Here is a 13,027-nt window from a genome sequence, read left to right as displayed (position 1 = left end):
CCACTTTACTACTTTAAAACCTTAGAAGATAAAAAAATTAAGTCTTAAGAGTCGTCCTGATTAATCATAAAACTTCTTGATCGGTATTTTGGAGCAAATTGATTAATTGTTTTACAAGAAAAATACACATGTATAAATGATGTCTGTATATGTACACAATCTGCCTACATGCCGAAGTGTCCTTGGGCAAGACACTGAACCCCAAAACTGCCAGGGTGATTGCAGTGTGAGTGGTTGGTGTGGTCAGAGGGGCAGATGGCGCCGATTGGCGGCCTCACTTCAGTGGCTACATTCGTTTACCACCCTCGAGTATGGAGTGAGTGAATGAATAATACAATTTAAAGCGTCTTTGAGTGTCCTGAAAAGTGCTATATAAAACCTATGCATTATTATAAGGTCATAAAGTCACTAACATTTTAGAACTTATACTCTGCTGTACTTGCATTACAGATGTTACTAAGTCATTACTAATACATTTCATTATTTTAAATATTTTCATATAGAATCCATGAATCAACAATAACCCCACTGATGATGCTGATCATATCTTGTGCAACAATTTAGTGTTCATTGATAGAGTAGGATTTAGGTGCTAAAGAAACACACTTATATAAAGTTATAACATGATTTAATTAAAAGTGTCTGCTGTGGCAGAGCAGCTCTTCCTCAGCTGGTTGATCATAAACTGTGAACAACAGTTACTGCAGAATAAAAGTGCCTTTTAATTTTATGTTGAAAGCCAAACCGCCTCACTTCCGGTGCTCTGCTGCCTCCGCGTGCCTTCACGCGGCTTCTTGCTGCACGGACACAGGAAGCTGGCAGGCAAGAAAAGAAACTGTACCCGAACGCACCGAGCGTGGACCCCGGGATGAGGTGCGGAGACCGTCCCTCTCTCAGGAGCACCGGGGTTCAGGTGGACATGAAACAGACGACAGGAGCCCCCACCACGCAGCATCCGCCATGCGCATGCGCAGAGGGGACTCCAGTGTCTATATTGGTAATCATGGGTGTGGCAAGTGAACAGTGAGGAGTGATGCTGCATGTCCGTCCAATGCACCGTCCCCAGTCCTGCGGCATGTCTCCCTGCTGCCTGCAGACCTGTTATATTTAAGTGGATGCAGGGAAACGTTATAAATAAGCACAGAAAGGGCGCTGCGGGATTATCAAATAGATGTAAGCAGGAAACAAAAAAAAAAAGACATTTACGTTCACTGCTGCTGTGAAAGTGCTCTGGAAAAGCTGAAACCATCTCATTACAGTCATCCACCCATTGGGAGGCAGGTGTTAAATTACAAACCCCAAATGCTCAATCATGTAAACTGACTCAACGTATAATATTTAAAACTTATAAGGTCATTGATATACAAAGTGTTCCAGACCAATGAAGACAGAAATATCAAAATATGGAAGAAACCTCACAGTGCTGAAGGCATGGATGAGGTGTTTCTGTACAAAGTGTTACACTGCATGAATCACTATCCATAAATGTAACGTACATAAAGTCAGAACTGTGATGTGTGGGTGGTTGCATGGTAACCCAAGCATGAAGATGAACTGTTGCTCAAACACACAAAAAGTCAACATTTAAATGGCAGAACGGGACAAACCAGTCAGACCAGCATTAGTCTCCCCACCACACACACATACGTCCCTGAGGCGCTGGCTCTGTAAATTCACTCGAACCCATTCGCCGAGAGCACTGGGGATCGAAATCCTGAACTTGGCCACGCCCACTCTAAATTGTTTCATGCTGTTATGTGATGTTCGGAAGTCAAATGTCAGCTCAACAGTGCGGAGTGGTGACATTTAGTTGAAGGGTTCAACAGGGCTTGTTTGAAGGTGGCATGCCCCAAACATCGCCGCCCCCTTGTGGACGGTTGGTGTCATTGCAGCAATCACGTCCACAAACACGATCTTCCCGTTTCAGACTGGTTGTAAACGAAGTACATTTACTTAAACATAACCTGAGGATATTTTTCTTACGTGGGCTGAAAAGTTGCACAGAAATTGTTCAGAGGCCATGTAGATTAAAAAGCTTTATTTATATTAATTTATTTCAAGAAAATATATCACCCAACCTTTCTTGATGTTACACTATAAAGTGAAGACAATATTAAGAAGTTTGCTCCGGGCGCCTGCGGCGTCTCGTTGGCAGTTACCACACTCACCATTGTGGCTTCGCCCATAACCTGAAATCCGATTGGTCACTGCAATCATTACATATGTTGGGTAATCAGACTATACATAAAACTGTTTGAAAAACCTGTTATTTTTAAAGCTAATATAAGTGATATTGGCTTGTGTTAGTGCTTTTAGTTCAGTAGAAAGTCTGGGATGGGGTAACCAAACAGGTGGAAGTCACCCTGGTAGCGTGCGAACAGTCGCCTGATGTCTCGCTTGCTGATGCCTGAGAAGTATTGCTCCACCTTGGTCCTGTTGTGGCACGCGATGTCTGGAGGAAAGTCCGGGTAGGACACCAGGCCCTCCACGCCCGCCGCTCTGAGGATGTAGGGCGCGTCTTGCTCCAGCGTCTCGTGGTGTCCCACCACGCTGTACTGGATGTCGCACAGCGCACAGAAATGAAAAGTTGCACAAAAGCAGTTTCGAGGCCATGTAGAGTAAAAACATTTATTTATATTAATTTATTTCAAAACAGACAAAATCCTACCTTCCTTGAAGTTACTATATAATGTGAAGACAATATCAATTTATTTGCTCCAGCAGCCTGCGGCACCTCATTGGCAGTTCCTCACCGTCGTGGCTTCTCAGTGGCAGGAAGTGACTCGGCTTCATTACAGGACTGACTGTGGACCAGAGCCGGTATCCTGAAAACCGATTGGTCACTGCAGTCGTCAGGTATTCTTGGGAATCAGACTGCACATGAAATGGTTTGAAAAACTTGCCATTTCAAAAGCTAATTTGAGAGCTACTGGCTTGTCAAGCTGACGTGTCGCAGTCTCAGCCAATCAGAAGACTTCAAATAATGAAAAATGATCCCGGACCATCTTTGGAGGTAATTTACTTGAATGCAGTGTTCTATCCACGAGCTGTACTTGCCAGCCACATGCGAGTAGCCCTGCTCGAAAGACGATGTGCCACAATCAACACACCGATCTGTCAGTTATTGTAACAAAAGTAACTCCATTAAGGACAAAGTACTGGATTGCCAGAACACAAGTTCATCTCCGTCACAGCAAACCAAAGAAAGAGAGGCTTTCCTAGAAAACGTTCCTGTCAGTGTTAGTGCTTTTAGTTCAGTAGAAAGTCTGGGCTGGGGTAACCAAACAGGTGGAAGTCACCCTGGTAGCGTGCGAACAGTCGCCTGATGTCCCGCTTGCTGATGCCTGAGAAGTATTGCTCCACCTTGGTCCTGTTGTAGCGCGTGATGCCGGGAGGAATGTCCGGGTAGGACACCAGGCCCTCCACGCCCGCCGCTCTCAGGATGTAGGGCGCGTCTTGCTCCAGCGTCTCGTGGTGTCCCACCACGCTGTACTGGATGGCGCACGGCGCACACAGCTCTGTGTACGTCACCCAGTGGATGATGCAGTCGCCAAACTGCTGGTCCATGTGGTGGCGGCCCGCCGTGTCGCCGAGGTAACGCACAAAGTCCTCAAAGTGCAGGCCAGAGGGGGTGAGCGCGCTGTACCGGTGGCTCTTACGGTATTTCCGGATGATGACGGGAGCAATGCTGCTTTTGTACCACGGCTCATCACGGGGGTTCTTCACAAACTTATCCTTGAAGGCAGAAATGAGGCGCTCGAACGGATCCCTCACGATGAGAAACTTGAAGTAAGTGTTTAATCTGTGGGTTTGAAGAAAATAACAGGTCTGTCAGCTCTCTGCATCTCTGAGCTGTGTTTATCAGTTGAGAGTCACAGATTTGCTCTTTTTTGTTGCCGATAACATTTGTCAGCGTCACAATATAAAAACCACTTTCATCAAACTGTGATGTGAGGTCACCTGTGAGTTATTTCCTGCGGAGTGAGTGAGGAGAGGCGAGGCAGGCCGTTTTTAGCATGGTCATGAACCAATTGTTCTGGGATTTCCTCCACAGTGGGAAACTGTCCTGCAAACAAACAAACAAACAAACAAACAAAAACCAGCAGCAACCAAGAGTGTTAATGACATGTGATCTGTATCAAGACCATGTGTGTGAAATTGCTTCTGTTGAGTGCAGGTTGCTTTTACACCAACAAAAACTGGACTCACCGTTGAGCACAATGAGGACTTTCTTCCATTGAGTGTTTCCCACTTTGGGCGTCTGGCAGAAGAGGATCTTGTGCTTGTCACACACGAAGATTCGGTCCAGGACGAACTTGCTGATCGGGACGTGGGTCATACTACTGAGGCTGCTGTTCTTGCACATGGAGGAGAGCAGCTCCGTTCGCTTCTCACTGACCGAAAGCCACTCGGGGTCCAAGGGTGGGAGTGATGGCTGAAGCACACGAGCCATCTTTTTAATGCGAGTTGTCATCAAATCGTATCTTCCATCTAATCCATGCATGCTCACAGTGCCTCACTGTCACTCAAGGCTCTGTATTAGGTCCCTTGCTGTTTATTATTTATGTCAATGAGTTGGGGAAAAATGTCTAAAATTAAATCGTCCATTTTTATTCACTGATATTGTTCTAGTAGCTTTTGAGCACTTCGAGCTGTTTTTAAAGAAATAGAAGCCCAACTTCTGTTTTGGAGACTGAATGCAGATAAAACAAAATCTATGACCTTTATGAAATCCAGAGACAAAACTAAGTGTATTTACATCTCAGGGAACTAGTAGAAGATTGTTTCTACATTCAAATTGGTATCATCTTCGATGACAGATTGCCTGTCAGTTCACGAGCCCCATAACACCACTGCATATAAAGCCGGAACCAGAAATTTACATACTCGGAATGAAAACCCATATAATCCCTTATTTCTCACTGTCTGAAGTTAAATCTAGACTAAGCTTCTCCTGTTTTAGGTCGGCTAGATTTCTCAAAATCATATCTAGGTGCAAAATGCAAAAAAAATGAGGGATAGAATTTCTTGAAGCATATTTTGTTTTTTCTTTTGAAGTGAAACCTTTACATACACAAATATTACTATGGCTTTAAATAATGTGGGAAAGGCCAGATGATAATGTCATGGCTTTGGAAGCTTCAGACAAGTTAACTGGAGGCACACCCAGAGAAGTTTTTTAAGGCTACACACTGCTTAGTTGTTTGACAACGTGGCAATATTTTAATACGTCAGTCAAGCTATGAGGTAGAGAATTGTGGAGCTCCACATGTGTGATTCATCCCAGGGTACAATTTCCAGACGCTTGAAGATGCCATGTTCCCCTGTTCAAACGATTATATGGATGTATCATACCGCTCAGGAAGGACAAGGGTTCTGTGTTTCAGAGGTTTTAGACAGAAAGGTGAAAACGACAGCGAGAACAAAAGCTAAAGACCTTCTGAAGATGCTGGCTGAAGCTGGTAAGAGAGAGTCATTATCCACAGTCAAACAAGTCCCGCTCTGACATGGGCTGAAAGGCAACTCAATCACACAGAACATTTGGGTGCAGAATTTGTGAGGCAGCTTCCAAACCTGACTCAGTTAACCCAGTTCTGTTGGGAGGAATGGGCTCGAATTACAGCAAACTATTTTGACAAAACTATTGACCCAATCCATACAATGTTTGATTTCAAAGAAAATGATAAAAAAAAAAAGAGAAAAATTCAATCTTCTTATTGTGGCATTTTAGCAAATAGAAATAATTTGGGGAATATTAACTGACCAAAAACAGGAGAAGCTCGTTCTCATTTCACTTCAGACAGTGAGAAAAAAAAAGTTGGACTTTCCATACGGTGTATGTAAACCTCTGGTTTCAACTGTACCTCACTTTAAAGGGGACATATCATGCTAAATCCACTTTTTTAGCCCTTAAATGCATTTTGTTATATATTTAGAGTGTTTAGAAGTACAGAAAAGTTCAAAGTAGTCTCTTCAGGTGCTCCGTTGATATCTTTATATTCTGTTTTGGTCATATTTTGCGATCGGTTTCAATTTTTCTATTCTCTATTACGTTTTTTGAACAATGACGTCACAGTATTCGCAGCGGAACTGCCAAATTAGGACATCGACACTTCGAGCAATCCGCCATTTTTGTTTCTCGCTGCGATTTTGTAGTCCAACCGAAGTTACGAGAGGATAAGTCGAAATGTTCGGTTGTTGGATGTAGTAACCCACAAGCTTCGTTACACCGTCTCCCAGCATCAGAACCTTTTCGAAGTGCCTGGTTGAGTTTTATTTTTCACAGAAATGTACCCACATCTGTGGGTAAGGTCATTTTTGTGTGCGCGAATCACTTCAAGAATGACTGTTTCAGCAACCTCCGCCAGTATAAAGAAGGATTTGCCGAAAGACTTCGTCTGATTGAGCGGTCAGTTCCTTCTATCTATGGAGACGACGAACAGAGCACTTTGGTAAGCTGTATATAACGCTAAAAAGTGTGATGATAAGACGTCCCTGTCATTGTTTTGTTAGCATTAGCAGTTGCACCGTCTTCATATGTTAGCGCTGTGTGCTCGTTTTAGATTATAATGTAACTTCTGTGTTAAATAGTCGTTGTAATACAGGCAGTATTGTAGTAGTGGGCATGGATGGAGAAGTTAGTGTAAATATAGTAACACACCATTGCGTTACATCCATATGAAGACGTTGTTCTGCAGGTGCATCATAGTCATTTTCATCTCGCTCCGCCGGGTCCGACTCTGGCTCCAACATGTATGGCTGGATGGACAAATCTTCCGTTGTTGACATTTTGTAAATAATGTGTGAATATAACGTTTCTGCGCCGCTAGATAATTGTATCTGTTCTATCAAACTACAAAGATGGCCGAACAGGGTGGAGTTGAACCGAGTGTCACCTCTGCAACCTGGAGAGGAGGCGGGGTATGAAGTGTCTCATTTGCATTTGAAGAGACCGCCCCAAAACGAGTTGCTCTCAGAAGCACATCAGAAAAGGGGTTGAAAAGGGGCCTGTGGAGCTATAATAATGAGGAATTCAGACCCAAGCATTGCAGTTCCGCTTTATATAGACCACAACTGTATGATTTATATGTAAAAAGGAAGGATTTAAAAGCATGATATGTCTCCTTTAAGATCAAATCCAATATACATTTTGTGCTCTTTGGATTTTCTGTCTGCCTCGATCCCCAGTTAGGGAAGAAGGCCTTCGTTTACAACTTGTGTTACACACTTTTTAATAGTTATTCTTTGGCGTATGTAGATGTTTTATTCCAAACTACCGACATCACGATCCCCTGCCTCTCTCGTCCCCTTATTTCAGGGATTCCTAGAAGAAGGTTTTCCCTTTGATTGATACACTGGCCGTATTGAATAGTAAACATAAAGTCACCCAATTCCTGTCTGACTACTTCTGGCAAGTAAATATGAGTGATGCAGAATAATCACCCGAGCTGCAGGTTCGGGGTCTTGACTTTCTGGTCTGATGACACCAGCAGCTTTACCCTGCTTGGTTCCTGGTTCCGTCCAGCTCTGCAAGACACCTTTGTCTCCATAGTCTGTGGAAACACACACAGATGACAGATGACAGAGCAGCTCTCCCACCTGACAGTGACCAGCACAGGAAGCAGCTGCTTACCATCCGCAGCTCTGAAGGTGATCAACTTCCCAACAAACACCAGAATGAGCAGCGCCCAGCCGCAAACCCCGAGGAGTAGCCAGTGGTGGCGCATTGCTCTGAGCATCAGCTGACGGCCATGTCTGAACTGGACACAGGAACACAGAGTCACACATGCAAACACACACAAACATGCAAAATATGGAAGCTGGACGAGCGACCTAGCTTCAATCAACCCCTCCCACAGACAGACCAGCCAGCTCACAGTTATCTGTGTGACATCGGGAGAAATAGAGTTCTCAACGTGGCTTCTGGATGGAGTTTGTTTATTACCAGAAACGGATTATTAGCTAATAATGTGGATTGTTGAGAAGCTGCGTGCTAACTGGCCACTTAGCTAGCCAGCTAGCCACACCTGTCCACTGAAACCCCAAACTGGCTCGTTTTTCTACTTTAACTCCGTTCAAATGTGAATTCCACACCCGCACTCACCTTTTGGATGGGGGTAAGCTACTTTACAGAAGCGCAGACTATAGAGAAAAGGTTGGATGGAGGCATAACAGCTCCCCAGCCCAATGATTTACCCGTTATTCACGTTAGACCGCGAGGTGAAAGGAGCAGCGCCCCCAGCGGTAAAGCGGCGAACTGCAGCTTGGCTTCACTCCAGTTTGTTTTTGTGTGTTAAAAAGCTTCTTTTTCAGCTCATATTTTTCCAAATCAGCATCCAGAACATCATATTAGTATGTGAATAGAAATGCTTTATTAATCCCAGAGTAAAATTCTTGAATATGCTTGAAAACTCTGGTCTTACTGAATTGAAAGTTGCATTTTTGCTCTGAAATTAGACTGAAAAACTTTTCACACTGACACAATGTTAAATCACAAGAGAAGAAAAAACATTTCGAGGCTGAAAAATACTAAATACTTGATTTCTGAAGCAGCTGATTGCTTTTCCTGCCTGATGCTCCAATTCTGAGCTCAGCGGGTCCTTTTAATTGCACACACCTGATTAAAAACGGCAGAGGTGAAAAAAAAAGGCAAAACAACTTGGAGTGACTAAAATACCTAACAGACAGCCAGCAAAATCTAATAATTATTTCCATTTTTTAAGTGCAGTCAGGGCTGGAGTGGGACTCATTTTCAGCCATTGAGTTTCATACCTCAGACCGGCCCACTTTAGATCACCTATTAAAATCATGTAATTATAATCTTACATGTTAAGTCTACAATAGCTCTGTTCTCTAAAGGCTTTTAATTCAGTGCATTTGTTTAAAATATTTCCAATTCATTTCAAGTCAGGCTTGCTTCATGATGTAAATTTATTTCAACATTAGTGCACAAACATTATACATCATTTTTAAAGAAATTTCAAATCTATACTTCAAATAAGTGTTAACAGATATCTAAACCTTGAAAATAAAATAAAACCATAAAATCTTAGATTCAAAATAGCACTGTCATGTGTTTTTCAAAGAAACATGGCCAACCTTAAAACATTAATAAACCCTGAGCAGTACAATGGTCTCTGCCACTTTGTTTATGATAAGATCATTGTCCAAAGACATGAGGATTCCTTTCTCAGTGCACATGAGCATGAGTGCTTCAAGTTTCTTCTGGGCCAAATTTGCTCCTGAGTCTGTTTTTAATGAAATGTACTGTTGAGAAAGTTCTCATATATTGGAAGTACTGCTTGACACTGTTACAACAGCTCACCTGTTCCTTCCATATTGACGGGAACAATCCCCTCATCACTACTGGCTCTGCTTCTGACACCACATCACATTTTAAAAACGATCAAAATTCTCACACAAATATCCCCTTTTTACAAAGCCTTCTGACCAGTTCAGGTCAGTTCCATTAATAGTGCTGAATGCATCTCATGGCATTTCTCATATGGAGTAGGTCTACATCATAATCTTAATTATCTTCAATATAATAATATGATCTATGTACCTGCCCACTCTGGACTTGTGGGCTCACGACTGCTGCTTGGTACTGGATCTTGTTTTTGAACAGCCAAAAGACAAAGTTTCCCAGTTATGTTGCGGTGCATCATACTATTATTCAAATTATATATTCCTATTTTTTTATGCCTCGACGCCACAGAATTCATTGACTTGATTATTAAATTGAACAGTGGTTTGGAAACTAAGTTAAACATCTTACCCGTTCCATCGTCCTCATTTGTTTCTAACCGTGAGCTCGTTTTAGTGAAAAAGTTGCCAATCATAACACATTTTGTTGCATCTGTTTCCAGAGCTTTCCTCTTTTTAATTCTCGCTTTCTCTGCGCCAAGCTTTTGCTCTTTCTATCCATCTTTCAAACCACCAGTGACAGAGTGCACGGACGTGTTACGTCATCAGGGTGCGTCAACAACAACAAAAAAAGCTGCCGGTGGAGGGAGGCTGAAACAGCGTGTGATCAACCCAGTGCTGTCACTGAACACTGGCAAAAAAAAGAAAAGTTTAAACCGGCCCACCCGATTAGCCACTCTGGGCCGGAGTGTAGTTATAAAGCTTACATAGCAAAACTATAAATACAACTTTGATTTTTTTTAACTGTTTGTTTTGGCATCTTCAGAAGTGACAAACCCTGCCACAACAAACATACCAGATTTCTATCAATAGTAAGGGTTTTACTCACCAATATCTTCAGGATGTTAATGCACAGCCAGTAGGCCATGCTTCTGTATTTCTTCCAGTCCATTTGTCAAACTGTGGTCTGTACTGCCGTGTCTCAGTGGTATGACAGGAATATCATGTATCTAGTTGTATAGACACCTGTCTTCAGTAGAGCACCATTCTTGTTTGATCACATTTAACCAATGATACAACCAAACCTCAGATAAGGCGTGTCAATGTTTGGTCCACCCCACATGCCAATGGTTAATATTTTAACACGTCTTGAGAGAAACGGTCACAAAGACGGTTAATGATGTTTTTAAAGGAATTATATGCAAATATATTTTTTCAGGAAATTAAGGAATGTTTCACTTTCCTAAAAGACACAGGGAGCCTTTAAGTGTTAATTACATGTGGGATAAGATGCTCCGTTGAAAATGACTCGTTTGTTTCTACAGAGCCATTGTCTTTTTTAAACCGACCAAACCGGTTAAATGTTTTTTTCCTTTAACATATTGAGTGCACCTCTATTGTGCTGCATTCCGTGACAGGTTTTGGCAGCATGAGTAAATATACCACTTTGAGCACATTCGCAGTTCTTCCTCGTTGTCAGACTGAACAGTCACACATTAAATTGACACTTTAGCTTCAAGAGAACAGAACAGCTCATTGTTAAGAGGCAGTCAAATTCATTTATAGCACCCAATGAACTGAACCTTCAGAAGTGAAAACACAAAAATAAAGACAAAAGACGTGATCAACTTTTATGTTTTTTATTCCACTCGCAGAGGGGAAACATTTAGTTTTCATCAACATTGACCGTCTGCAGGCCTGTTTGGGATAAAAACAGAGGGAGAATCGTTAAAAGACAAGTCTTCAAAGCTTTCACATGTGGAAAAACATTGGTAAAGTTTTACCTTTGCATGTGGTGACGGGAACATATGTGACCAGGGTGTACAGCTTGTTGGGAGAGTCCTCGTCCTCGTTACGCTTCCTTGACAGCCGCACGCGGATCCTGTACGGCACGTTCCTGCAAAATAGACACCATGACAGTTGATGAGTGCAACGCTTCAGACCCACTTAGAGCAACCCTTTCTCTAAATGTGGGAGTTTGAATCACTTAGTGTGAAAAGCAAATGAAGAGGAAGCTCAATTTAACAGCAGGTCACACACGAACGTGACACATTGGGACAAAATAACAAAAAATAAATAAATAAACCCACATCAACAAGAAGTTTGAACCCTCACTCACTTGATCCCTTTGCTCCACACAGCCTTATTGAGGCGGGTGTCGATGCGGACATCGGGCGTTCCCATCTCCTTCATGGCGAACTTGCGGATCTCCTTGATGGCGCGGGGAGCCCTCCTCTTGAAGCCTCTGCAAAAACACAACAATGCTATGATGGTACTACGAGGTGATTAAGAGGCGGCTGTGGCTCCGTTGGTAGAGTGGTCGTCTCTAAATCAGAAGGTTGCAGGTTTGAGTCCACATCTCCCCCTCCTGAAGGGGATTAATAAAGTACCCAAAGCTTTTCACGCCACACAAGAATAGGGCTCAATTCAAAGACACTGCTTCAATCGTGCAGAACAATTTCCACACCCACGAGACAAAAATCATGCAGTTTACTGTAGTTTAGTCAAATGTTATAACAATGAAAGAACGAAAAAAGGACAACTGCATCCCTAAGTTTCAAAGAGGATTCAAATTCAACTGGGAGGCTGGCAGTCTCTGTTGAGTTGTTCCCTGTCAAAGTGCCTTGAAATGCATGGCCTTAAATTAAGCATAACTGTTGGGCGTTCATTCTCCGCAACAATATTCAACCGCAAAAACACAGACTACCACCTTGATATTGGAGTGTACATTCATGTTGATCTACCACACATGCCTGAATAGATACCAGCTGGTTTTATGCAACCCAGGCTGAGCTCTGACAAAGTCTGCAATAACAGTACTTACATCCCATGGATGCGCTTGTGGACATTGATGGTGTACTCTCTGGTCACAACCTCGTTGATGGCTGAACGCCCCTTTTTCTTCTCTCCTTTCTTTGTAGGGGCCATCTATGGAAACACAGCAAGTACAATCAGAGGAGCTCCACATGCAACACAAATACTCAACCTACATCTTTGTATGAAGACGCCGGCTGGTGTGAAGCGCTTTTAAACGCACTTCATATGCAAAATCTCGATTTTTATTGTAATAGCGTTACGTGTGTTTAGGTCATACGGGTCAGTTCGGCTAATTGAAGCTTGTAGTAGCCATGCAACCAACGTAGCCGTTCGTCGCTCAAAACAACGGTCTTGATCAGAACCGACCGCCTCCAAACGGACCCGTATGTGCAATACAGCGTTTATATACACATTTACTACATGGATGGGACAAAAAGTGATTTAAAAACCAGCCGATGGCGACAGATTGTGTGAAAATACTTTCCGATGAAAATACTCACTTCGGCTAGAAGCTGAGGCGGAAGTCGGAAGGACGGAACTGAAGCGGAGGATGCTGGGTAAAGGAAAGCGGTCCGGCCAGAAAAGTGTCCACCGTTAACAACCTGTAGATGGTTCCGTCACGCTCTCTGAAGCCGCCACGTAAAAACGTATTAAAATATGCAACAAAATAAAACATTGTATGCTAAAGTTAATGTAAATTACCTATATGAATCTGTATTTTATGAAAACATATAAAGAAAAACGTATTTAATCCTACCCCTTTTCCAATGTTCAATCAAATGTCCTAATTATTTGTATACATATACTATTTAATAACATAGTTTTACATTCATACCAACATACA

General features: G+C 42.6%; 2 protein-coding genes across 3 annotated transcripts; both read right to left on the bottom strand.

The window, feature by feature from the left end:
* Positions 1 to 2,604: 2,604 nt before the first annotated feature.
* On the bottom strand, positions 2,605 to 10,421 carry chst10 (carbohydrate sulfotransferase 10). 2 transcript variants are annotated; one of them, XM_080493235.1, is made up of 6 exons: positions 10,256 to 10,421; positions 7,634 to 7,760; positions 7,444 to 7,553; positions 4,210 to 4,435; positions 3,961 to 4,066; positions 2,605 to 3,802 (listed from the first exon to the last, which is right to left on the bottom strand). In XM_080493235.1, exons 1-6 carry the CDS (start codon positions 10,316 to 10,318, stop codon positions 3,250 to 3,252), a joined length of 1,185 nt encoding a protein of 394 aa, XP_080349361.1. In that variant the 5' UTR covers positions 10,319 to 10,421; the 3' UTR covers positions 2,605 to 3,249. The 2 variants fall into 2 exon arrangements, with proteins under 2 accessions (XP_080349361.1, XP_080349362.1); XM_080493236.1 differs by lacking the exon at positions 10,256 to 10,421 and adding an exon at positions 8,105 to 8,228.
* Positions 10,422 to 10,990: 569 nt separating this feature from the next.
* rpl31 (ribosomal protein L31) lies at positions 10,991 to 12,716 on the bottom strand. Its single transcript, XM_080493240.1, has 5 exons — positions 12,684 to 12,716; positions 12,191 to 12,294; positions 11,486 to 11,611; positions 11,151 to 11,263; positions 10,991 to 11,064 (listed from the first exon to the last, which is right to left on the bottom strand). Exons 2-5 carry the CDS (start codon positions 12,292 to 12,294, stop codon positions 11,033 to 11,035), a joined length of 375 nt encoding a protein of 124 aa, XP_080349366.1. The 5' UTR covers positions 12,684 to 12,716; the 3' UTR covers positions 10,991 to 11,032.
* Between the last annotated feature and the right edge of the window lie 311 nt (positions 12,717 to 13,027).

Source organism: Lipophrys pholis (assembly GCF_963383615.2).
Source record: "Lipophrys pholis genome assembly, chromosome: 23".
Classification (NCBI taxonomy): domain Eukaryota; kingdom Metazoa; phylum Chordata; class Actinopteri; order Blenniiformes; family Blenniidae; genus Lipophrys; species Lipophrys pholis.
Note: the sequence above shows the minus strand (reverse complement) of the source record. Positions and strands in the feature narration are given on the sequence as shown.

Coding starts and splice junctions, on each gene's coding strand:
- chst10 (XM_080493235.1), bottom strand. CDS start 10,318: ATGGACTGGAAGAAATACAGAAGCATGGCCTACTGGCTGTGCATTAAC. Junction 7,761..10,255: donor TTAACATCCTGAAGATATTG/GTGAGTAAAACC, acceptor TCCTGTGTCCAG/TTCAGACATGGCCGTCAGCT. Junction 7,554..7,633: donor CACCTTCAGAGCTGCGGATG/GTAAGCAGCTGC, acceptor GTGTTTCCACAG/ACTATGGAGACAAAGGTGTC.
- rpl31 (XM_080493240.1), bottom strand. CDS start 12,294: ATGGCCCCTACAAAGAAAGGAGAGAAGAAAAAGGGGCGTTCAGCCATC. Junction 11,612..12,190: donor CACAAGCGCATCCATGGGAT/GTAAGTACTGTT, acceptor GTGTTTTTGCAG/AGGCTTCAAGAGGAGGGCTC. Junction 11,264..11,485: donor GTGTGGAGCAAAGGGATCAA/GTGAGTGAGGGT, acceptor TCTATTTTGCAG/GAACGTGCCGTACAGGATCC.